Source organism: Oryzias melastigma, linkage group LG9 (genome assembly GCF_002922805.2).
Source record: "Oryzias melastigma strain HK-1 linkage group LG9, ASM292280v2, whole genome shotgun sequence".
NCBI lineage: Eukaryota > Metazoa > Chordata > Actinopteri > Beloniformes > Adrianichthyidae > Oryzias > Oryzias melastigma.
The window spans coordinates 26,290,539-26,317,248 of record NC_050520.1 but is presented as its reverse complement, the minus strand read 5'-3'; the positions used below and the strand labels follow the sequence as shown (position 1 = coordinate 26,317,248).

The 26,710-nt window shown below is 37.1% G+C and overlaps 1 protein-coding gene across 2 annotated transcripts in view; it reads right to left on the bottom strand.

The window, feature by feature from the left end:
• adgrd1 (adhesion G protein-coupled receptor D1) overlaps positions 1–26,710 on the bottom strand; it is a 35,225-nt gene that overhangs the window by 7,793 nt on the left and 722 nt on the right. Inside the window, exons 3-18 of one of the 2 annotated variants that reach the window (XM_024275228.2) lie at positions 26,559–26,675; positions 26,019–26,117; positions 24,849–24,971; positions 24,593–24,769; positions 21,644–21,901; positions 20,578–20,639; positions 19,964–20,113; positions 19,794–19,844; positions 17,127–17,250; positions 16,865–16,972; positions 14,472–14,547; positions 12,795–12,936; positions 1,881–1,954; positions 1,165–1,288; positions 307–410; positions 102–213 (exon numbers count right to left, since the gene is read on the bottom strand). In XM_024275228.2, the coding sequence (XP_024130996.1) occupies positions 102–213; positions 307–410; positions 1,165–1,288; positions 1,881–1,954; positions 12,795–12,936; positions 14,472–14,547; positions 16,865–16,972; positions 17,127–17,250; positions 19,794–19,844; positions 19,964–20,113; positions 20,578–20,639; positions 21,644–21,901; positions 24,593–24,769; positions 24,849–24,971; positions 26,019–26,117; positions 26,559–26,675 (1,901 nt within the window). The remainder of the gene's footprint in view (positions 1–101; positions 214–306; positions 411–1,164; positions 1,289–1,880; positions 1,955–12,794; positions 12,937–14,471; positions 14,548–16,864; positions 16,973–17,126; positions 17,251–19,793; positions 19,845–19,963; positions 20,114–20,577; positions 20,640–21,643; positions 21,902–24,592; positions 24,770–24,848; positions 24,972–26,018; positions 26,118–26,558; positions 26,676–26,710) is intronic. The other variant, XM_024275229.2, reaches the window with a different exon arrangement.

Here is a 26,710-nt window from a genome sequence, read left to right as displayed (position 1 = left end):
ATTTGTACTTGTTAAAGTAGTAGCTCTGAAAACAAATCTTTAATCAGACTACAGTGTTTTGTTGTCTTAATGATGAGTGAAACTCTGAAAGGTGTACTAACCGTGCCAGGTTCAAAGCGAGCGCTTATGAGCAGTAAAATCTGGGCCACGAGGATGGCGAAGGAGAGGTTGGCATGGATGTGGTAGCGTTGGTTACGCATGGTACTAACAGATCTGCAGAGCACCAAAGAGACAACATGCTCATGTGTAAGCTGGAGCACTGATGCAGCTATATGCAAATCAGCATTTAAATCGGGGTACACTCACGACAAAACTGCAAAAGTAACCAGAGTGATGGCAAGGCAGAAGATGGAAATGGAGCACCCCACGTAGCCAATGACTGACAGTGCCATCATGTGGCTGGAAGTAAGCTGTGCAGGGAGACAATGGAAAAACATTTTTAAAGCATTTCTCTGACAATCATAGTGAGACTCCACATCAGGTTTTGGTGGAAAAGTTATAATCAAAATCTTCCTACATGACAATTTTTATATTTTTATTTATTTCAGTCTTTTTTAAGGTTAAAATTTTGTTACTCTTGGATTTTTTCTTCTGGCATGAACAAAAACACATTCATGCTTTTTGAGACTGTGGCTATTTTGAGCTTTTGGTTTTGATTCCCGATGAACTGTCTGCACATGTGCCTTGTGATTATGGGGGCAGAGGAGTCCTAGCCATTCAAAACAGAGAGATGTGGGATGTTCCCTCACAAGTGAGGGATCAGGCAGCCCACTAATTAGAGACTTGCAGTTCGAACGTAAAGCATCAAATGGACTTTAGTGCCTTAAATACAAAACAAGTTTGTCGAGCTGCAAGAAGTCTGCGTTCCTGTTCCCAGGAGGCATCGGGGAGGCAATTCATAATTCTGCCCTGTACGTTTCCACTGATAAAGTAATAGTAATGGTGTCAAAGAAGTTTCAGGAAATATAATTTAAAAGGCAAAAACAAACAATTGCTAATTCTTAGTGTGACTTTTTCCCATAAAAAAGATTATATGCTTTCCTTACACACAATTTAGCACCAACATATGACTGTAGCATTTGGGACTTTTTTATTTATTTTCATTATAGAAGTGTTATTTAAAAAAATAAAATTGCATGCAATATGTACTTAAAAAGTGCATACCTTCAAGGGCACAACTTGCATGAGGATAGCAAAGTTGGTCAGGTGGTTACACAGACAGACTGAGTAAGACATGTTCCCCTCTGAGCGTACACAGCCTTCATTGGACCACACTCCCTCATGAGAACTGGAAAATACAAATTAGGCACCATTCATATGCATGTATATAAAAAACAAGCATCTTTTATGCACAAGATACATTTTCCCATTGTGGGAACAATTAAAGGTCTATTATTCTTCTATAACAAAACGCTTCAAAATGAGATGGAAACTAAAATGTTGTTGTCTAATTAACCAGTTTGACTTGATCATCGAATCCAAAATAATAGTTACTTAAAAAATGCTTTGGGGTCCATTTTTCTTACATGCCTAAAGAAATTGGGCTATTCTTCACCCCACTCTTGGATTTTTTTTTAATTCAATAAAAGGAAAAATATACAAAACAACCTTGAGTTGTAAACTCACACATAATGGAAACAAACAAAAAAATGAAAAGGGGAGGGAAAGAAAAATAAATTATACTGTCTGCCCCTTTTAACAAATCAATAAATCAATCATGATAGGATATATTTTGGGGTTACTTTTAGGAGCAACACACATTTTTGGGCTATAGTGGTTTTAATTTTAATCTTAATTTTGTTGTTGTTGTTATTCTTGACTTAAAATAACACAGAAAAAGTTACTATATACATTTTTTAAACCACATCACACAGACTCACCTATAGTCCAAAAATGCGCAGTAGAGGAAAACTTTATTGCTCTGGTTCAGTACTTGGTCCTGCTGTTTGTTGGTCTGAAAAAAGAAGGAAACAAAACTAAGTTCATCCATAAATTAAATCATTTTTAAACATTTTACTTTATTCTTTTTCTTAATTACAGACGTTTCATTGGTTATTGTACTTTGATGCGGTGCGTGGGGCAGCACTAAAGATGTTAGAGTTAATCTGGAACCATTGTGGTGGCTTTAGAACTTGAGTATTTAGTGACAGCAGCTTCAAAAATCATAAAGAAAGTGTCAGGAAGGAACCAGCAAACCTCTCCCACATTCATTGTTAGGCAAAAGAGTCTGGCTTTCTTGAGGATTGCACTGACAGACTCAGGAAATCCTTTGTCTCCAGGGTTATTAAACCTTAAAACATCCATCTTTAGAGGCAAAGAACCAGGCAGAAAGTCTAAGAGAGGAGGAACTTGACATTACACAAAATTGATTTATGAAACTCCAAGGTTTAAATAAAGGAGAACATCCCCCTCAAACTAAAGTTATTTAAATTTCAAAATGAAATAAAAGAGTATTTGTTAGGGAACAGGAAATGGGTGTGTGATATGAGCTGTCATGCATGGAAGAGGAACTATCATGGTTCTGCTGGTTGATGGTTTGTTCGGAGTCAAAGGCGTCTTGGCTTCAAGCGGCTGCAGCATTTTTTGGTTTTGTATTATTTTAATGCCTAGCTGGTCAGGGGTTGAACTAGCTGATAAGATAATAATCCCAAACTCAGGCACTACAGAAGTCATCCCATTATCCAGACTACACATTTATACAGTAGTATTTCTGTGGCAAAGTTAGTATTTCCCGCCAGGGACACTGAAGTAAATCTGACTCTGAAACTGACATTTTGAAATACTTTTTACCGTAATTTCTACTGTAAAAAAAAAATAGCTCTGTTCCGTCCTAAAAGTGGATATTTTGAAGTACTTTAAGCTAAGAAAATGATAAAATTGCATAAAAGACTTCAGTTTCTGTCTATTATTTGGTGATTCTATCCTTTTCCTTTACAGTAAAGTCAGAAAAGCTTCACATAAATCTGGAAAAAACTCTTTACCGAAGTAAAAAAGAGTAAGGGAAAGAATGAAGATTTAACAGGCTGGTCTTAGTATTTCATAAAGCGTTGACCTATTAAAATTACTATGTGCAAATATCCCTGGGGTTTACAGAAGAAGGGCCAAAAAAGGTAAAATATCCAGCGAGTGGCAGTTCTGAGAACGAAAATACCTTGTTGATGTAAGAACCAGTGGAGAACGGCCCCACAGCACCAAGTCCAAATGGTTTGAACACCACAGCCTCCCTCTCAATTGTTTTTCGCCAAGTCCATTACTCTATGACCACACTGTTTATATTTTCTGATGCGTCCTTACACCAAAACAATACACAGTTTCAAAAGCTTCAGTTAACACAAACCAGCTTTCTTGATCCTAAAAAATGACTTCACCGCGCCCTAATGGTCTCCACAGTCACAGCATCTCCGTCCAACAGAGCACCTTTGGAAGACGACGGAATAAATGACTGTACGACTGCTGATCCAAATCTGCAGCAACCGCACAGTGATATCATGTCTTCTCAAACCAAAATATCTGAAAAGACTTTCCAAAACTTTGATGAATATTTTCGGCAGAGAGTTAAGGCAATTCTGATGCAGGATTTGAAACATTATAGCAATACAATACAATTGTTAACATTATTCTAACACCTCCTATCTCTAAAAAGGCTTATTTGATTACAAACCCCTTTTTCCACGTTGCTTCTTAATTTGAAATTCAAACTCTTTAGAGACAGTGAGCTAATGCCAGTAGAATGGTGTAATTGGCGTTTGGCCTTGGTCTCAGGTCAAGCAATTACTCTCCTCAACCTGTCATCTGAGGAAAACAACAGCTCCACAGGCTGGTTGGGTGTAGACTAAGAGATTATACATCCCCGCTCGTTCCCTAAGCGTCTACTCTCAGAGTGAATAAGAATGAGATGGACTGTGTCTGCCTCATTTCCTTCTGGAAAAAGTGAGAGTGTGGGTGAAGTTGACAGTCAGGCTCTCCGTTTCCTGGCTCATAGGTCCCCTGATTCTTTTTACAAGGCATAGCACAATACTTTGTTGTGTAATCAAATTGCTGCTCTCATTCTGTCTGCTTTACATATGAAGGTCTTTAGTCATTATGTGCTCAGACACTTGAGATGAATGTAGTGGACATGTTTTTATGTGGCCCATTGAAGATAACTTCACTGAGAAATGGAAGCCAACCTGTGGGTGAAACTGCTTTTCTCCTTTTAACTCAGTTTTTTATGCAAATATAAGCAGTCAAAGGAGCAACAAAATGCTGCTGGCACCCTCTGATCTCTGGCGTTTTAGCTCTTACTGCACCTTTGATCTGCACTAAACAAGGATTAATTACCTGTATTAAACTACAAATGTAAATGCTCTCTGTAAGGAAACAATCCATCATTTTAAACCTTGATTTGCACCAAACCCCAGCATAAATATACATGAGCCAACATACTTCTACACACACTGTATAAGGCAACGCACCCTGGAATATTAGAAGGAGGGTGCATGGTCCTGATCGTCGCTGCTAAAAATTTAAATGCTCTTGGAGGTCTTTCAGCTTTGAGTGGATGCTATTGTTTTCTCTCAGTGCCCTTAGGCCTCAAAATCTACCAGCCAAACATGCAGATCCAAGACTTTATTAACAACAGAAGACCAAAACAATAAAAAAAAATTCACCACTGAGATGAAACCCTGCAAGCAGACCAGAGCAGTAAAGATGAAGACAGAGAAAAATGAACGACAGGAGAAATGTGGAGTGACGTATCGCAGTTATAGAGATGGACAGTATCTACTTGTTGATTGTGAACAGATGAGACAGACGTGTACTGAGATGAAAAAAACACACAAATGTGTGTCTACATTGTGATCTTCTTCACTATGGTAGTGCCAATATATTACTGCCAAAATATCCATTGTTTTAATTTTAATTTTATTTAGGAGTTTACAAATGGATTCAATGATTGTAATATTAGTTCAAATGACAAATCAATTTGAAATCAATTTTCTTGGGTTTTGAAAAGCACTTGATATCATTTTTAGCACAAACTGAACAAAGGTGGAACTTTTGTTAATAATATTGTAAAATACTACATAAAAAGTTAACCGGAGAGTATATTTTGCAAGAAAAAAATAAATTACTTTGAAAAATTAACTAAACATTTTTTTCAAACCAATATGAGTCAATCATTTCAGCAAACACCTTAACTTATTTTCCACATAAGAGAGTTGCAACACCGAAAATGTTTATTAGAATTGATGCAAAAACCTTCATTTATGTTTTTTGACCAATTTTCAATGTGAATCTACGTTCACACCACTCTCTGCAATGCACTTTTAAGTGAAAACTTTTAATTAAAAATTGATGTGAACACACATTCAAAACTCTCGAATTCACGCATGTTTGTAAGTTAAACCGGGTCAAACTTTGACCAATCAGGGACTCGAATTTGGTAGTGATATAAGGATTATGTTTCTTTTAATTCGCATAACCATTTGAAAATTGATCATGGAGGATACATTTATTTGACACCAAGTTTTACATATATCGGAATAGAGTTGGGAAAGAAAAAACCTGTAGAAAGAGTTGCACCACTTCAACATTTTGCACCAAACCTCTTCCAACTGTGGAAATGTGCTAGTAAACATTAGAAAAAGAAAAAGAAGATGACTCTATGTCCTGTTTATCCAGAGTGAACATCATTGGCTAAAAGTGAGCTTAAGAATGCACATTTAGCCCATTTTTAAATGCACATCACTTGCCCGGTGTGAAGCTAGCACAACAATGGTACAAAACTAAAAGAAAAAAGCAGATTTAGCAACATTTTTATGTAAAATTGGTACAAAAACAGGTCTTTATATTATTTAATGGATGCAACTCTTAGTTTTAGTGTTTATGTCACAAACCTACAGAATGAAAAGTGTTCTATACATTTAGTTTATTGTGGAAATAATTATTTCATCAAAAGATAAGGTTTTAGGGCTTAAACTGAGCTTTAGTCAATCTAATCATGAATCTCATCTTAAAGGCTGGTTAGTAAAATGCATAAATTTATAACTGTGTCAACCCTTCATAAATGTAAAATATTTACTGTTTACAACCCCCCACCACCTCTCTTTGCAGTGAATACAAAAGAAGGCTGGTCCCACCTCTGAGCTTTGGGCCAATTATAATACAGCTAACAGATATTTGGTCTGCAGAGACTTGGTCTTTACGTAGTTGAGCCATCATCCTGACCCTATTATTTGGGGGATGCAAGTGGAGCAGAAAAGCTAATCAAACAAACATATTTGTTTTTCAATCTAATGGGAGAGTTAAAAACGTATATGGACTATATAGAGAAGAGCAAAGATGTGGGATTAAGTAATTTTTTATTGAGCACACAGAGCTGCAAGAATAAAACAAAACACGACCTGCACAGACTTTTTAGGTTTATATAAACTATAGTTTCATACAACCTGTGAGTGATTGAGCACAGATCCTTCTGCTGTCAGGGAAAGGCATTTCAATCAGCAGCAGGTCTCAGGCGGATCCACGTACTGTACAGCGTGCAGAGTAACAATCTCAATCCATCCAGCAAAATAAATGAGTGAGATCATGGCGTCAGGGGACATGTAAAAAGACATGCAGCTGTGGTCTCCGCTCAGCCTCTGCAGTGGACACCAAAGCGAAGGAAAGGATTTGATAATCGAGTTGGGTGTGAGGAAAAAGGGACGATTAAACAACTCCAGAAGTTCTTGAGATTTTTTAACAAGGTGAGTGGTGATAGCTTGCAGAAAGAAACAACACAGAAATATAGCTTCAATTTACAAAAAAAGAGTAAAAAAAAAAAAAACTACACATGGAAAAGCTATTGGTTCTCCTTCCATAATTACATGTGTTAAATTCCAGCGGGCCAGCTGAAATGCCTCACTTCTTTTGGAGTGACTTAAAAAAAGAATGAAGCAAGATGCTTATTTTTGCAGCCTTTATTGAGAACTATGCAAGGCACATGTACTATGACACCATCATAAAACTCGTGTTTGGATAATACTTCATGTTCTGTGTCATTTTTTGGTTTTTGGGTTCTTTAGAACTTCAATAAAAAGGTTGATTTAACATTTTTTTAAGTCAAATATCAGTTTTAAACAATCAAAACTGAATATACTCTAAAACGTGATTTTGGTTGGTTGATTTATGTTGGCTAGTTAATTGAAAAAAGCCCAATCTTTTCAATGATTTTTTTTTAAGATAAAAAGCTGATTTTTTGCAAAAGAAATGCAAATGTATATGCAGTGGGTCACATTCATAACTAGATATTAATTTGAAGAGAAACATGACTTAGATAACATGACTTGATAAGAAAGAAAAAAATGTAATTCTCGTAATCATTGTGTCTAAAAAGTAAATTATATTATTAACAAAATCCTACTATAAAAAATTATTTAATAGCAATCGATGGTGTTGATTATTGGGGAAAAAGCAACATGGAGAAAAAAAATGTGAGAACCTGCAAATAGAATTTAAAATTGACTGGAAGCTTGCACTGCATCATGCATTGTGAATTTTCAAGGGAAGCAAAAAAAGGCAGCAAACAGCAAAGTTGTAGAATACACACATCTTCACTTCTTAACCCACTGAAGCAACAAATTCAGATTTTATGCAAGTTTTGTAGATTTTTTCAGGCATGTTTTATATTTTTTAGACATGTTTTAAACCCTTGAAGTCTAAAATCAATTTTTATTTTAATTTTAATTTGCAATTCTAAATGTACAGAGCCCCTAAGAGACATCAAAGAAAAAATAAATCAAAGTAAAAAATTCTTAATTCTTTTTCCTTTCAGAATTTTTTTAAGGAACTCTGTCAGAAATATAACTTTTGTCAGCTTAAATATTATTGTAAAGTTCTAAAAAACTCACCAAAGCACCAAAGTTGGACTGTATTGTTATCCCTCAAATACTAAATTGGAACAATATTAAAGACAAAACCAGCTTTTTAAGCGGGGAGAGTGAATAGTGTTGAATGGGAGGAGCTGTAAATGTTTTTAATCTATAAGCAAGCGAGGAATAGCGATGAACAGACCTCCATCTGTGATTGATCAGTGTGCTGGCTCACACAGCTCGTGTTTACATGTGTTGGTGGGTGTGGGCAGCCAGCAGAAGAAGAGAGAGGAAGGCAGGATAGTTTCTGACCACAAGGCTTAAGCTGGGTGTGTACTGGGAGCTATAAAAAGACTAGAAATAATGCATGGCTGCTATTGTAGCAGAAAACTCTGATAACAGCATTGACTTGCAAGATTAAATGGCAAATGTGAGCGTAAAACACGCTGTGAAACAACCTTTTGGGAGTTTATCAGAGTTCCTGAACAATCCATGTTTCATTTTTTTGTATGGGAAGCTCCAGCAAGTCTAGACTGGTTTGGAAATGTAAGCAGAAGCATCCTTCTCACAACCAAGCACATCACTTTCACCATTAAACTAAAAGGAAAACTTACTTAAAAGTCATTAATTTTTGTCACAATGATTTTGGTAGCTGCATCACTTGAGTACAAAGACTTTGCTTCTTAAAAAACAGATAATTTATTTAAAAATGTGTAAAAGCATGTACCAATGCAAATTACATTGGTAGATGCATGTATGTGAGCTTAGAAAAGGTTACTGGAGCAAGGCGGGTCATTTCCTTTGTTTACATGCGGTTAACAGAACTGCTGGATTTAGCCTCATGAGAGCTGAGATTTAAAATATTTAGTATATTTCAAAATATTAATAGTAACACGTGAAATTAGTCAAAGAAATGTGGTGGAAGGTCTACATTGAATCAAAAAGGCAAAAATTCTGTCATATTTCAGCATCTTTTGTCGTAGTCCTGCCTTATAACCTTGTAAAGTCAACCAGCCTAATCCAAATCTGTTTTTCTGAATCCTCCTTTTGACCCTATAAATCCACTCTAGATCTTTCCATTGACTCATTTCATAACATGTTTGGAGATGGAAGACGAGGACAGAGCCAGTGCATGCCTTTTTTCTCTCATCTGTTTTCCTTTTTAGTTGAGCCAGAATCAGAGCATGCTAATTAATCACAGGTGGAGTCAGACTCCAATCAATATCTCTGCTAATTAGTGCGAGAAAGTGGTTTTGATAACATTCTGTTCCTGTTTTGTAACCTGTTTTGGTAACAGCATGACATCATTTCGCCAATTCTCCATGCTTACAGGACTTCAATCAAGGTCACTCTGACATAAACAGTGTGGTTTTGACCTCAACTTGAATAAATAATACCTGACTCACACTTATTTACCGGCTGGTGACTCCATCAATCAGCAGTCTGACATACTTTATCAAACCAGGTGTTAGATAAGACAAATAGACAAGGTTATTTGCTGAATCAATGAGTTTAGTACCAAGAACCAGGTGTCAACCTCAGGATAAAAAATGTGCTTAAATCCACGATTTCAGCACTTAAACCGAATCCCTTGAGAACAGAAAAATGAAGTAATGACAGAAGTTTGCACTCGGGGGAGGGGGGGGGGAGTAAATTTAAAATTGTTTTCCAAATAATAAAGCTGCAAGACTAATTTTAAGCTGATTTCAAAAAACATGATCCCTTATGGGGATGAACAGTGTGGGGTAAATTACTTAAATTACTTTTAACCCTAGAATACTTTCGCTATAAAAAGTTACACCATCACTTTTGCCGGGTAATTTAAATATAAAATACCCAATAAAAAGTTTTTGTCATAAAAAATAGATCAAAATATGGCGTCACATGATAAATTGGAGTAGTTTTATTTTGTGGTATATGTAACAAAATGGCAAATAAAAACATAGGAATATCCTAAAAGCATAATTGAAAATTACTGAAAAATTTGGAATTTGAGATAAAAAAAAAAAAATCCTAATAAAATAAAATAATAATACTGAAGACTCAGCCTTTGGTCTTTTCATTCCTGGGACTTGTGAGACTTTACCCAGGGACCCATGACACTCAGAAAAATGCAACAAATTGAAAATCATGTAAATACTTTAGCTGAAGTGAAAATCACTCGGCGATGGTGCTCTAGGGTTAAGAAGTAATTGATTACTTAAGTAATTGGATTATATTGTAATTAAATTACTTATTATTACTTATTCCCCAATTTAAAAAGTAATTCACTACTTGTTACTTTCCTTTAATTTTTTTCCCACTAAAATTCTAAAAGAAAAGAAATAAATCTACCACAAACAAGATCTACTTGTAAAATCCACAAAATAAAAACATAGAGGCTACATAAAAGCAATAAGTTTTATCAGCACTACATTCATTTACCACGATAATATGAGAACATGTGCATTGTATAGTAGCCTATGTGGTCTATAGCCAAGTTCATCTCCAGGACAAATGAAATATTTTTACATTTATTTTCAACAAATTGGAAAAAATGTTAATATCTCCAGTTACCACATACCCTGACAAATATCTCCATGTCCATATTTCCACTCTCTTTATCTTAGTAGTAACTCTTTTTTTACATCTGTTTTGTTTCATTTAACCAAAAGACAATGTCAGAGCCAACTACTAACACAAATTCATTTGTTTTATGAGTCACCAATGGTTTTACTCCACCAAAATGTGTGCAATGAAGTAAAGAGGGTTTCTGTAGTCCAGTATCTGTAATTTACTGAAGAAAGTAATGAAATTACAGTAATTTGTTACTTTGTAATTTGTTACCCCCAACACTGATTATAGCTGGGATTTAACTGGCTCTTTACAACTTAATAATTTTTCCTACAAACTATTTTCCCACTCTGATAATTTTTGATGTATTTTAAGTGTTCTCAGTGGTCTTTTAATTATGATTATGCTGTTTTTAGCCAAAGTAAAAAAGTTCACCTCTAACTTCTGGGCAGGGACCCCGCCCCCCTTCCCCTTCCTGTTGCTAGCAAATATCTCATGCCAGCTTGCAGTCCCTAACATCCACCAGCTAACAAAAATGGTGAGATCCAGCTGTACAGTTTTGAGCCAGATGCCACCGTGGATGAGTAAAATGTACCTGGATCTAGTCGTCAACGAGTGGATGCATCAAACTTGAACGGACTAGGGCGCTTGTGGCATATTTATAAAAACAAAAACAGTTTTTTTCAAACTGTATTTTCTTGTTTGTTTCTGATTCACAATAAAGAAATTCTCAAAAATGCAATTTTATCCTTAATTTTCTTTATACATGTCCTCCATCACAAGAAAAAAATGCCACAAGAACAAGTTAAAAACCAAAAACCCATTTTCACTGGAGTGGGTCTTTAAGTCTTGTCACTGAGTGACCTAAACAGACATGTTTGACATTTAGCAAGCTGGTCAAGATCATAAATTCCACTGTAAACTATTATGAGTTTCTCCTGTTCCCTTCGAGGTAGAAAAGTGATAAATGTCTACCAGCTGCTAAAACATTAAGGATCTAAAAATAGTAATTTTTTTGACCAACTCTGACCACAGCTCTCAACTGCAAACTAGTTTAAGGAAAACAGCCTGTTTCTGGACACAATCCTGGCCAAAAGTTCTGTGTGCCAAATTGCAATAATGCCTTTCAGCATAACTCAATGTCCAAAGCTATGTGAGGTTGAAACGTGCTGGCAGTGAGAGTTTCAATCATGTCATTTTTTTTAAAGCATAAAAGTCTTTTTGTTGTGGGTTAGAACTAAAGAGAATGCGAGAAACTTTTTGTGTAATCACAATGGAGGCAAGAGCAAACCAGCACAAAAAGAAACACCTGACAACACAACTGGTGAGCGTCACTCACGCTCTTACACTAAAGGAGATTGTAAACCCGCTCCGATGGTCTCCGCTTAAATAAACAGAGCAATTATTGTAACAGGAAGAAAGCCAAGTCAATAATTAGAGCTGAAAAAAACATTTTATAAAGGAAAAGGAAGGCAAACAAAGCAAGTTTGTATCTTTATGAGTTGGGTGGAAAAAATATTATAAATCAAGAGTTAATCATTCTAGTGGGACTAGAAAACTGAAGAGTTTAGTCGACAGTTTTTGATCATACATTATAACATGTTGATATTTTTAACATTTTACATAACAGATTTTGGATTTGATGTAGTTAATTTTCTTTTTTCAAGGTTTATGATTAATTTATGAGAAGAAAACTTCCTGCCACAAAGCAGCAAAGGGTTGATTTGTTCACACAAGAAAGGCATTGTTCCTTTAAAAGCATACAAAGCTTACAGGTCAAGGGTCAGGGTCAGTTTGCTTTCTGGGAATACTGAAGGAGGCTAATAAAACCCAAATAGGTTGCACTCTGTGGCTTTGAATGCCCAACATCTCATCTGCTTGTGTGGACAGGGCCAGAAATAGAGCTGATGTGTTTCAGAAGGAGACTGTTGGGCTGTAGCGATGAGCAGACCACAGAGCCATCTTCATTCTGATAAACCGGATCTTAAACAGCCATGGAAAATAATCCTGAAGTATGACGAGTGTAAATGACAGGTTTAGAACAAAGACCAAATCAGAATTCTACCTCTCCAGCCACTCCCTACCCCAACAATTGTGGGGGCATTTTAGGCTGTGGGGGTGTTCGAAATGTTTTTTTAAAGAGTAGTTGTAGCGACTTATTACTGTGTGTCCATCCCTCCATCGCGGGGGGGATAAGTGGTCATAAAATTGATGTTGTTATGTATTTCCAAGCGCTAACAGCTACGAGCTAACATAGATGACCGGTGACTATTGATGATGTCATCCAAATTTGAAGACACAATTTTTCCATAACTCTCCACTTGAAGGGATAAATGTAAATGTCGGGGTAGGGAGAAGCCATAGGGGAAGAATTTGGATTCGGCCTAAGTTTGAGGGTAAGTCTGTTCCTACCAAGACATGCGTGAGGACGATCTTGATGAGTGGCGCTCCAGACAGGTTGACTGACAGCGCCGGTACGGGCTCCACCTTTAGAGAGATTAGATGGCTTGCAATCTCCATCGTATGATCCTTGAAATCAACGGCATCATTTATCCTGGGACACAAACAAAGAAAAAAAGAAACAGGATGAGAGGTCAAATGAAACGGCAGAAAAATACCCCAAAAGTTGAAATGCAAAACTAAAAATTACAAAATAAAAGAGGGATGCCATAAAATCCTCAAAATATGTACACTATAGGTTTTTGATTAAATCGATTATTTAAATGTTAGACAAATTTGAGCACAAAATATTGACAATAAAGCTCTTTAGAATTTGAAAACATCTTTTATGCATTTCAATGAAACCTATATCTTAAGGTCATTTTTTTCTTAAATTCAGATAAATTATGGATTAACAACTCAGTTAAATTAAAGCTGCAGGAGGTTTTCTTAATTTATACTTTTTATGTGTTTAATGAATTGTATTTTTTTGGTGGATAATAGTCATTAAGTGCAGGCCCAATCCACTTTAATTTAGTATGTTTAGACATCTCAATTAATTATTTGAACTCTTCAACATTTCCACATACTGAAAATACAAGCCTTTCAACTTTTCAAGGACAGATGCAATTTTTAAGACCCTAAAAATATATACAATACAAATTTAATACAAATACATAAATATAAAAGATAGACAAAGTCAAGATTAATCAATAAAGTCTTTATATTTCTAATTGTACAGGTTTCTAAAAGTAAGTTTTGGTCTGAATAGAATATAAAAATGCATTTTTAAGTCCATAAAATTCTCTTGATTTAAGCTTTTGAAAGACTCCTTCTATATGTTCTAAACTGATTGCTTAAAAAAAATGATATGAAAAAATATCCTTTTTAATTTACATTTTTTCTGCTCAATCCAAGCTATAATTTTGTTATATAACTTTCAAAGTAAAAAAAAGTGATTTAAAAAAATAAAATAATCCAAACATTTCATCTTGTTAAGTTTAAATGTTCAGAAATATATTTTAAACACAAACCAAACCCAAGTTAACGATCCTAAAATCTTAAATTGCTCATTTATAAAGTTCACGTCTACACATGAGTTTTCACAGCGGCTCATAGTAACATTTAGATGAGACTCATTCATTCCCTCCATAAATCCAACTGTCAACCAGCTGTACTCCCGAAGCAGCTTTTAAAAATGATCTGTTGTGATAATAGGATCACACATCTCTGTCTGGGCTACACAAACATCTGCAAAAAGGCCGCCGAGTCTTCAAGCCCCGACGCTTTAATTATCATGAAATCTAAACTGAGAGAAACAAGTTGCTTAATCACTTTTATGTAAAGTTAAATAAACAAAACTGGAACAAGCCGGTCCAGTGATGAGACAATAACTTGGGGGGTTGGGGGACAGATATGTTGAGCTAATAGCAGGGTGTATCAGTCAGTGGAAGTTAAGTGTTGAGATGAAAGATAGGCGAAAAGGACAGATAAGCTCTTGGCTCCAGCCGTCAGCTGTTCTCTGTTTCAGGAAGAAGGGAGTGTTAGAAAATCTGATTCCCAACACAGTCGGAGAAAAAGAGAGGTCTGCTTTTGACTTATTCTTGCTAGTAAAAGTAATTCCTTAAGTAATAAAAAGTGATCCCTTACCTGGTCTTGACAGGACTGATCTCTTTGTAGTATTTATGCATATTGTGGTAGAAGAGGCCAACAATGGTGGTTTGAGCTGGATACAAAGGAAGACGTACAGGAGCGGAGTGTTAGAGGTCAGGAATGTTAAACACTGCTGTGAAAATGCTCGCAAAGAAGGCAAGTTAATTAACACGGCTTTGCTGTGGGCAGCCTGGGTTCTTTCACAAAGGTGAAAGGCAGAGAACCATAAACCATATGGGATGCTGAGAAATCTTTTAAAACAACTCCATGACTTCACTAGCGGAGCAGGAGGTCTGGTCTGCCTCCCTTGATTTGACATATCACCCAGCGCGGTCCCACCTTAATACTACAAGATAAACAATGAAATTGGAGGAAATTCTTAATGGCTCTGTTCCTGTGTTCAAAGACCCTTCAGTTCAGACTCTATGAGTGCAACAACAAAAGCTTGCAGAACACAAACAAATGTTCCTGAGAGGTCATGCCAGAAATATCATTTCAACAGAAACCCTTCCAGCAACTTTCCCATGAGATTAGCCTGCTTGTTTATTGGACCAAAGAAAAAAAATCTGAAAAATATGTAATAAAATAAATTAAAAAAGTGTTGTATTCTTTGCACTTAATTAGAGCATAAAAACTGGCCTTGGAGCGCTTTAGTCACCAGGGTATTTAAAGCGATGAGTTAACTTGGTTCTGGCATGCGTGCGTTAAGCAATAATACTGAATTTATTTCTAAAAAACAGCCCTTCAATGAGTAATTAAAACTGTTAATGCAGTGTTGTAAGGCAATACAGTGCACGGGGCAGCCAGGAGGAGCCGATGGAATCGGATTAAGTCAAACCAAATGTGTTTTAACTAGAGGTGAACGGAAAAATCGATTTGGCGATATATTGCAATATATCATTTTACGATACTTATATTGATTAAAAATGATCACAAGACAATATTTAATGAGCCTACAGTGTTTTATTCTGTTTTCCACTTAAACCCCAAACCACCAGTTGGCAGCACAGAAGACTAAGCCTCTTTGAGCAGCTCTACAATGGGACCAAAACAACAAGATCTCGCGAAAACCAGGTTTTAAATGTTCAGACAGCCTCATGGTTTTTGTTGATATGAGATATGTACTACTAGGTTTATACTTGGGATGGATACTGAACTGAAACTCTGTACCACGTTTCTGCCAGTCTCAATATGTGAACCGCCCCCTCCAGGAAGAGTCTGCTCTGCCAGCTCCGCCCCCAGTCTAACACCAACACTCAATTTCTCCACTGAGCTAGCGGTGATCAGCAAAAACTTTCATTTTAGATGCAGAATACCGTATATCTTACAGCTGTGTCCTGTCTTTAGTAAATTCCAGCTTAAACAGGTGTTCGTTACTTTAGACGTGGGGCTCCTTTAAGACACCCCACCCCCACTCCACCCCCAACCACGGTTGGGCACGTGATGCAGAAGTGTGTTTGTGTTGTGAAGCAGTGTAGCAATGGCTGGGGCTACTAAAGGCAGATTTATGGTATGTGCATCCATCTTTGAAGAAGTTTGGATTATTTTGGTGGGAGAAATGCAGACACGCTGCTTTGTTTGGGATTATGTCATTAAATGGGCGGCAGCCAAACGCAGTGACAGGCGGAGCCTCAGGAATCGAGTCGTTTTACTTCCAGGAAGGAAAAAACTCACAAAAAATAACTGATATTTAATAAATTTTTTTTTTTAGTGTTCCAAAGGTTAAATATGATCATATATATGGATATTGTTCACTTTCAAAAGCTTAAGTAAATCATGGCATGGCCCCTTTAATGTTGTGATCATTAAGTAAAATGAGTTTTGCGATTTTATTGCATTGAAAGATGAATTAATATTTAGGTAGTTTTTTAGAAAGTCATACTCTTAAGAAAAGTGAAAAATTGTTCTGGCACAGCATTGGGATATGTCACAACATGTATCGGGATACGTATCATGTCGCTAGGCTCTCGCCAATACACAGCCCTAGTTTTAATACTGCTAGTAATTACCCCTTTCTACCGTGTGGATCCACTCCTTTTAATAATGGAGGTAGGTGGAAAAAGTGCACCCTCTCATTCATTCTGTTTTGAATAAAAAGGGTGACTGCCAACATAAAAGTCATAGCTGGACTTCTACAGCAGACCATAAAGCCACACAAAGGCCACTCCTGGCCTTTCCTGTACACGGTTGGCTCTCTTAAATCTTGGCTTAATAAATTTACCTGTAAATAACAAGAGCCTCACTGCTCGGGGATTTCTTTTTTCCTGGCAGACAAATAAGTACACAAATTCAACCTGCTACTGTTTTGTTCACAGAGAATCCTCCGATTTGAAAGTGATCTATACAAGACAAATCCTTTAACTTGGGCAGGCTGTGATATGTGCACCTACACTGCATGTCCAGGGCCTCCCCAGGCACCGAGATGTAGTTCTTCCCTTGCGTGGGAAAGCGGTAGTGCGGCAGGTTGTAGTTTTTGGGGAATTTCATCAGAGAGTAATCTGTTGGGGTGAGATATTAAAAAATTAGTGTTGTAGACAAAATTATTACATAATGGTAAGGGTCTCACCCACAATAAACCAATGAGCCAGATGAAGACTCCACACATAAAAACAGTGAATAATAGCCTATCAAGGGAAGATGACACTTACTGACCTGCAACAAAAGATGTTCCTCCCAAGGAGATGGGAGCATCTGAGCTCGCCTTCAAGTTAGTCACCATGTGTTCCATGACTTGGTCCACTGTCTGGATCAGACCGCTGACCACAGGGGTTGATTGCTGTTGGACAACAAATCAAAAAAACATGGATGATTTTTTGCTACGGACTTCTGCAAAGGGGCCAAGCATATCTTGAAATCCATAAAATAGTCACATGAACGGATGATTGAGATTTATGGATGCCTCAAGTTTTGGGGTTATCAGGACCCATGTAGAGTCATAGAGAGGTTTCTCGCAGTTCCCATGAGGCTTGTATGGGTACCACAAGGGACTAGAACGTAGAAGTTATCATGTGTGAGGAAAGTGAATTGTGAAGCATTTATAAGGATAATGTAAGTTGCTCGCACATATGATGTACAGGTAGTGTTGTCAAACAGTACCCTTACGCCACACTTGAGTTGTTAGGTGCCCACACTAGCCACTTACTGACCAAATGCCAGCTGCATGGAGTATGCAGGTAACACGTGGGTGCCCTTAGGATGCCTCTAGGATTTCCACACCAACCACGCTCTGATTGCCTAATTTCCTCATTTTTAACAGTAAAGTTGCATGCAAGGAGCTGGAAAAAAATATTAAAAAGTAGAAAAAAACGTGCATAAACATTGTGGTGCAATGGGCTTACCCAGGGGTCTATGAGCTTGATATTGTGTGTTGATATCCTTACAGATTTGCTTATTTTTCACCCACAGATATCCCCTATCCACCCATAAGGGCAGTTATAACTAAAGTTACACTGTGGGTATCTTGGGAACCTTCCAGCTCTTGACTCATTTATTGATATTGTTAAATTCTGCAGCTAACACTTTAATCCCATGGACGTCTCCCGCCAACTACGCAGCCAAACTGCCGGCGCTGTAAGTATGTTGGCAGCAGGGCAGAGGAGCCTAAGCAGCTGCTGTAAGCTATGATATACATGCAGTTACACCAGTCAGGAGGCAAGTGTTGGGTAAAAGTCTGATCTCAAAGTCTTTGCCTTCTCTGCCCAAATGAAAACCATCTCCAATTACTCTGTCCTAATTGAATGAACACACATTTTTCTCAAATTAGACCCACAGGCTACTTTCATGATCCAAATGGTTTGTGTCCAATCCTGTTTAGTCTCCACATGCTTCCATTAGATAATGTTAACAGGGAGCACAGCATAAAAGTCCATTGATATACTGATGATACTGAGTTATTCTTGTACAATAAACCTGGAGGTGCATCACAGTTTATAGACTTTAAAGCATGTCTCAAAAATGAAAAGGGTTTTAACTTTCTTTTGTTCAATTCAGATTAAAGAGAGGTAATCAATTGGTGATGCCATTATTTTACCAAGATTGGATTCTTCCTATTGTTAGGACATTCCAACCAAAAACTAAGAAAATTATTATTGGAGCAAACAGTAAAAAAGGACAAAAAGAAAAATTAAAGTACAGAATGGTTGATACTTTATCAATTTCAAAATTTTCTTGGTTGGCTTGCAACACAAATTGGAAAAGCTTCATCTTATCTCAAAAATGTCAAAGTTCAAAAACTTCCAAACAGAGCACTTCCTGGTCTACACAACTGGCTGTTCCTAGAAATTGCTTAACAAGAATGTAGAAAGAGCCTTTAGCTATCAGCCTCCTCTTTATGGAACCAACTCCCTATTTCCGTTTGGGAAGCAGACACCATCTCTGTCTTTATGGTTGGATTTAAACTATTTCTCTTTTATAATGTTAAGGTTGGCATGGATGACCCCGAATCAAGTCTTTAGTTATAGGGTGAGACTATAGGGTTGGATGAGAATTTTCCTCCCTCTTTGTCACTGAACACCTGTCTTCAAGTCTTATTTTTACAGTTACCGACTAGAATCTCTTTTGCTTCATAATACATGTTTCACTATTTTTGTTTTGTCTCTTTTCTGTTCTGTCTGACCTCATCCAGTCACAGCAAATGATTATCCTCGTCTTTGCTGGATATTTCTTCCATACTTTTCCCCCCCTCCATACTAGTGACTTGCTTGGGAATTACACAGAGAACTCTTGATGAAATCTACTTCACTGACTTAGGCTCTTATTACAATACAGTGAGGACAAATTGACCTTAATGGATTAATCTGGACAAATCAAATTACTATTATTTAATGTTTTGAAATTGATTGGATCATCATGTTTTATTTTGGTTGATTTGATGTGTCTTGCTTTCTACATGTAACACCTCAACACAACTTTAGTTGTAATTTTATAAATAAATTGAAACTCTATCATGACAACACAAACTGTGTGACAACATTCACGGCAGTGAATATCACAGTACAGACCTTGTCTGACAAGAACATCTGTTTTAACTAGTCACTATGAAAACAAATCCCATTGTTCTGAATACTCATTGCGCTGAAACCACACACTGAACTTCAACATGAGAGTAATAAGACTTACTCAAGATGAGTGCACAGCACAGGAATCTTCATGTTAATGCAAAGACAAACATAAAAACGATTGCAGAACAGTCTAATGTCCTGATTAGCTCATTTAGTGTTGAATCATTTAAAGAAAAAAAATATTTACTGGATTTCATTGACTGCTAGAGTGTGTATATTATGTCACATTTGGACTGTGGAGCCATATGAACTCATTTACCTCTGGAAATCCTGGAGAACTCAGCACTTCTTCAACACTTTTGAGAAAGGTCTGGATGGAAGAAAACAGGCGTCGTTTAGCGGTGCATCACGTACAGCGGACTGAGCATTTTGTCCTTGTCTGAATGAGTTTTTCAACTGTGACATGTGTGCTGCAACGTGCTCCAAGACCTGTGTGAGGTTGCTGGCGGCGCTGTGAGAAATGGTCTTATTGGACAGTCCCGTGAGGAACTCCAGAACTGGCTTGGTGTCCGGGCCCCAAGAACTTTGGGCAGCTTCCCCGTGACTGCTGAGGACAGGAGGAGTCACTGCAGTGGCTCTCTGGGGAGACAGCACATCAAGCCTCAATTGAAGTTTACTATCAGGAGGAACATTCCAGAAGAGCACAGAGCACACACACACACAGGATGTTTAGTAACCGATGGTTTGAATTTAGGGGAAGCGATTTGGCACTGTGGTGTTTTACAGGCAGTCTTTAATTTGAGTTGACCAGCTTTTTACATTTTGGTGTCAACTGTGTCCTGATTGTTTTCAAGCAGGTTAGTGAGTCACTTCACAAAAACTGAAAAAAACAAATATCTTCACTTTTGCTCTAAATAGTTTTCCTTCAATCTGTTTTTTTAAAGAAAAATGCAACAGCTTGATGAAAAATCAATTGTTTTTATCCAGCTGCCTTTTCTCATAGAATTTCCATGTATAATCAAACCAAGATGGCTAAAAAACATACAATAGTGTTAAGTTATACAATGCTTTGAAATCTTGATTTGTTGAACTGACAGACGTACCGCTGTTGAAACTGTTGAAGTAACCTCTTCGGAGTCTCCAAGAGTCGTGGCAAAAACCTGACCTAAAAAAAAAAAAAAAAACAATACAAGGGACTCTTTTGAAGATAGAAACCAGATTGTTGACCTTCATCTGGTTGTATTTATTTCAGTTCAGATAGCTGTGCCCTTTGTTGAACCTGACCAGGCTGCTGCGCTGTGACTGGATTTAATCATCAAAAACTCTCTTTGGATCATAAAATGAAGCAAAATGTGAGTGATCAACCCACACAGCCACCAGCAGCAGCTTTTTAAGTCTTTACTGTCATTTTACAAAACAAGCGGTGCACAGCTAACAGAAAGTCTCCATATATGGAGACATATTACATGCATCAGTCTGAATCGTTCTCGCTTCTCTTTAGCTCAATGTAACATTTTATAGGTGTGCTCTGGAGAGGCAAAAATATTTTTCTGTTACCATAACAGTCAAAGTCTGTGTGTTTGGTTTTGAAATATATAGCTTTGGGTTTCAACTATGAACAGAAATCAAGGCTTTGCGCACTTTGTGAGTGCTGCAAACTTCAACGACCAGCTAATGCTCTTGAACTTTAGGCGGTTCAACACCCTACAGGAACTGGTGACCATCGAAATGATGCTCGGAACATTTTTCTTTAAAGCTTGTCACACAGCAGAAAACTGACATCTCTAAATCCGCATAAATGCAGTTTTTTTTCTCCATTTATGGAAATCTGCTAAAACCAGAGGGGGTAAACAGCACTGAAGCAGTCAAGAGTGTGAGGCGTTGATCCTCACACATTAAATCAAAATGATTTGCCCCGGCAATTAACATGCCTCCACACATGTTTAAACTTATAAGGCAAAACTATTTGAGCTGTGGAACACATAAGGTGGAAGGGAGAGCTTGTGGCCTTTAGTATTTTGTTGTCATTGATGGAATGTGCAGAGCAGAAGGACGGAAATTGCTTTTTAACTCGTTTCCTTAGAGTCAAAAGACAGGATGCATTTCAATAGACATTATTTCCTCGTATGCTAGGAAATAATTAGCTTTTTATGAGAATAGATGTCCCACCTGTGGCTGCATTGTAGTAGTGCAAGATGTCACGGGGCGAAAGGGCCCTTTCCCAGATGACAAATTCATCAAAGGCCCCGGTGAGGTAATGACCATAATCCTCACTATTGCCAGTCCCAATGACCAGGTCAGAATACGGGTCTCCGTAATTTCTGGAAACTCTGCCAACTGGGTCACCAGCAGTGAAGGTCCCATTAATATAGACTTTCAGACCATCGCTCTTGGTCCAAGTAAAGAGAATGTGAGTCCAATATGGTCCTGAGGATACAGAGAAAGATTATTCCCTCATTTGGTCCACAACTTGCTGTTTAAATCACATTTAAACATCAATTATAGAGTATACTTACAAACAGTGAGCCCTCAAAAGTTCAAATTCTTGGACTTTAAACCCAGTTGTATTAAATTAAGGATAAAAATTAGAACTTGACATTCCAACTATACACAAACATTGTGCAACAAAGTTCTTTCTGGAGCATGTGGTACACGTTCAAGTTCATTTGGAAAGAAACGTGGTACTGTTTTTTTATTGTAGACATGGAATTCTAAATTCAAGATATTTATTAGTACTATGAAACATGATTACATTTTTTTTCAGAAGATTTACGGAATAATACATAAAATAAATAAATATACTACAAGGACAAAGTTGCTCAGATTGCTAGAGTTTCAAAAATAACAACAGAAAAAGTTGCAAAAATAACTCCTTAGCTGTCTGTGATACAATGGGATTAATATCTGGAGGGGAGCGTCTGATGTCAACATGTTTGTAGGGATACAGCATTTTCTCACATGTTTTATTTGTCCATAAATAGGATTTCTAAAAAGTCTTAAAAGTCTGCACAATTTTTTAAATTATTTGGGGATTTTGTTTCCATGATTCAAAAAAATGAAAAGAGTGATGCATCTTTGTAAGTGACTTAGAAACTAAGAGATTAAAGTGTAATTGGTAAAATAATAAAATGTAAAAATCTGAAACACATTGGTATTAACGTGACTCATGGATTCTCCATCAGAATTTTGACCCAAATTTTATGCCAAATTTTAAAAACAAACCCGCTGTTTCCAAAATGTGTTTCTTTTTTGTGTGTCTCCATAATACTAAATCTGTATGCAATGAAACAAAATCCTTAAGTTATCCTTGTGTGAAACATGCATGCCAAAATCTTTAGAATCGGGTCGTTGAGTAAAGTAATAGTTTGTATCAGACATTTAGAAAACCGGGCTGTACGAATCCCGGCCCGGACCTTTCTGTATGGAGTTTGCATGTACTTAATGGACTCCGGCTTCCTCTCACAGTCCAAAAATATGCTTCACAGGTTAATTAGTTACTGTAAATTGTCCCTTGAGTGTGTCTGTGTGTGACTGAGTGTCCTGCGACAGACTGGCGACCTGTTCAGGGTGTACCCCGACTTCACTCAACAGTAGCTGGGACAGGCTCCCTCAGGACTCACAAAGGGATTGAGCTGGTACAGAAAATGGATGGATAGAATTAAAAATAAACATAATTTTATTTTATAAGGCTATTTATTGCTAATTACTTTATTCCTTGATGTATTTCCAGCTATGAAAAAAAACTTTCACTTATTGTGTTCAGGTCAAAATTGACCCATTTTCACATTTGGAAATGGGTCGATTTTGACCCGAACACAATGAGGTTTAAGTCTTTGCTTCCAAGTTTATGCTAAATTAGGTTCATTTTGGAGCAAAAGTAGGTTGATCCATGTTTGCATAAGAGTTTTATTAATTTTATTGATTTTTTTACAAGTGTCTTTGCTAAAAATGCTTTAAAATGCCTTTAATTGTATTTCTATCAGGGATTTGAGTTTGCTTTTAGGCAGCAAATGGGACAACCCGACACTTCAGGCATGTCTTCAAAAACTTGACTATGGACTAAAGCTGTGGTTCCTGTTTTATTGAATAACTTTATTTAAAGCATACTATTTTTGCAAATTCAACAACTACTATTTTTGTTTTTATAGTTTTTATTTAAATATAGGACAAGTAAAAACCCCAAATGTGTCCCTCCAGTGGTTGTTCTCAAATTTCATGGCACAGTTTTTTTTTATTCCCCAAAATTGCTCTACTTGTAATGCTTATTATAATTATAAAACACATTTACTACCAATAAACAAAGGTGGCTTCAAAAGACAATTTAATCAGTCATTTAAAAAAAATATCTGCGAAGAACAAAACACGTCTGATTTGTGGTTATAGTATAAAGCAAATGTGCCAAGTTAATTCCCATTATCTTTTCCACTCAGAAATATTTACATAGAATATTGTTCCAGTCGCCGTGACCCAGCAGGCCTCCATCTACAGTGTCTCACATGGCATCAACATGTTCTCTTCCAGCCGTCACATTTTTACATTCTGTTCTAATTGTCTAAAATGTCACACTCTATGAGAACCAGATGATGTTGGATCCTCTGGAACTGAGTTCCAAAACTGTGTTATGACACTCATGTACACAACAAAGTGTAACCACAGCAAAAACAAAGATGACAGAAGTCACTTGAGAAGGACGCCCTAATTGGTGAAAGCGTCATATATGGTTGGATCTGATATGATTTATTACATTATGTCACAAGAGTCGAGCGGACGTCCTTTCAAAACATTGTTCCTCTTAATGAATGGATTTAAATGATGGTTTACACTTTGTTTTTGTGCTTCACATATTGTTTTGTCGTTCCTAAGCATCACCAGATAGTCTGATTTATTTCAGTGGGATATAACCACATATCATAAAAGATGTAGGTTTTGTAATGGAGCAAAATATTCATGAAACGCATACTTGTCTTGCCAAATGGTCTGCAGCTGGTGTTTGTTAACCTAACCATAAAATCCATGACATAGATAAAAATATGCAAAAGTGCATTCCTCAAGCCTGCTTCTGGAATACAATGTTAGTAAGGGAACGTTCTGTAAAAGCAGAAAATGAGTTTACAGTACCTGGAACCTTTATGCTGACCTTCCATCTGTGGTTGTTCCCTCTCGTGTAAAACTCCACAAATCCCACCAGAGGGTTGATGTAGACCGAGAAGCCGTTTGAATAAACTTTGCCCCCAGAGGACATGGCAAAGCGAGAGTCAGCCTCTTGGTTTTTCCAAAAGAACGAGAGGGTTATGCCTGCGGAGTGATAAATTATTTGCAGCTTTTGAAGATGCGGTTGCTGGAGCAAACTTTGTAATGCATACCCTGGACTCACCCTCAGGGCCACAAAATGTAGGATCGCTAATGCAAGAGTTCTGGTAGTTTCCAAAGTGAAGAAAGGTGCCGCCATTATCACCGTTTAGAAAGATGCCTTTGTTGACCATTCCTTCAACAATGTCTGCAGAAAAGTGGGAATCACTCATGAAAATGGAAGGAAATTAAGTCTTAAGATGTTTAGACTAAAGTTTTGTTTCAAACATATTTATGAGACTGAAAGGTTTTTTTCTAAAATTATCTTACAGAAATCTGAAACATTACTTTAAAGATCCACTCAGATAAAATATTGTTTTTAACATGCATATATGAAGAAAATTAAGATTAGAATTGCTGAGTATTTCTTTATTCGAACAATTCTGAATCAGGAGCAAGCACAAACATTCTCTTTGAAAATGATCATATTTGCAACAGATAGTACCGGTACACAGGGTGGGCCACAAGCCTCCTGCTCCGCTATATTTGGATACATTTGCTAGTAGACGACTAGATCCATGTATGTCTTCATTTTCCTCAATTCACTTAAATTTTATTTATACAGCCCAATTCCATAACATGGTTGTTTTAACAGGTTTCGCACTAGAAATATCCCAAAGACATCAAATCAGTCATAAAATATAAATAGCTGATTGCTAAACTAAACAGACCAAACTAAACTGGGCATTCCTGCCCTTAGACCTTCCTTGTCAGTAAGAAAACATTTCTAAAAAAAATATTCTGGAAAAAAAAACCCCTCAGGGATGAACAAGAGATCCCTCCCAGGATGGACAGGCAATGTATCAGGACTACTAAACTGATATCATCTAAACAAGCATCTGGCTAAACACTGTTCACCAATGTTGCTCCATTTTTGTTGCAACAGTGATGTTGGTCAGGGGAGTGAGGGACTGTAAGCTAGGGGGAGTAAACAGAGAGATCTCAGCAATGGGTAAGAGGTGAACTTCTAATGAACTACTGAAATTTCTCTTCAGCTTCACAATGATTTCAATTCTTCTGTCAACTCGTCAGTAATCCGTTATTTTTAACACTAACAATCCAGAGACATGTAAGTCTGATTAAGGATAAACTATGACCTTGTGCTCATCTTAATCATGTGGACATAAAGATAGAACAACAGGACATTTGGTGAAATGAATGGATGTCAGTGAGATGGGAAGTGGTTGATCCTCACCTACTGTTGCAGAAATGTTAGTGTAGCCAGAGTCATTGGTATACACATAGGAAGAGTTATTGGAAGAAGGGAGCACAGTGTGGTTGTGGATTCTGAGAGCTGGACAAAGATTGTGGAGAGAAGAAAAAATAATAAAAAAAATAAAACGTGATTCACACCAATACAGACACAGAAGAAACAAGACGGGAAGACAATGGAGGGACGTGCTTCACAGGTATGAGACAGAGTGATGCTGAGCCGCGTGCAGTGATGGCACAAAATGAGAGACAAGAGTGACGCCACACATCATGCTCACGTCCATACCTGATCCCTCTTAAACATTTAACACTGAGAATGCAGGAATTTCAATGACTCAAACTGCACAAAGACATCCTTAGACTCAACAACAAATTCACAGTTACAGGAGACTTTATGTTAAACAATGATTTTTATTTTGCAAGATAAAAAATTTAAATGTTTTGACATTAACTAGGCTGTAAAGTTTAAAGTGTGGATGTCATTTAGGTGCTACATTCTCAGGAGGTAACCAGATGCACATACTTATGTGACTCCCGTTAATAAAACCCGGTCTGTTTCCAATCCGGTCCCACAGCTCATGGATCCCTTCCACTGCATCGAGTGGCCAATAATGTGAGGCTGTGGCCAGCACCTTCAGGCCTAGAAACATGAGTTTGCAAGTAAACATTTGACTC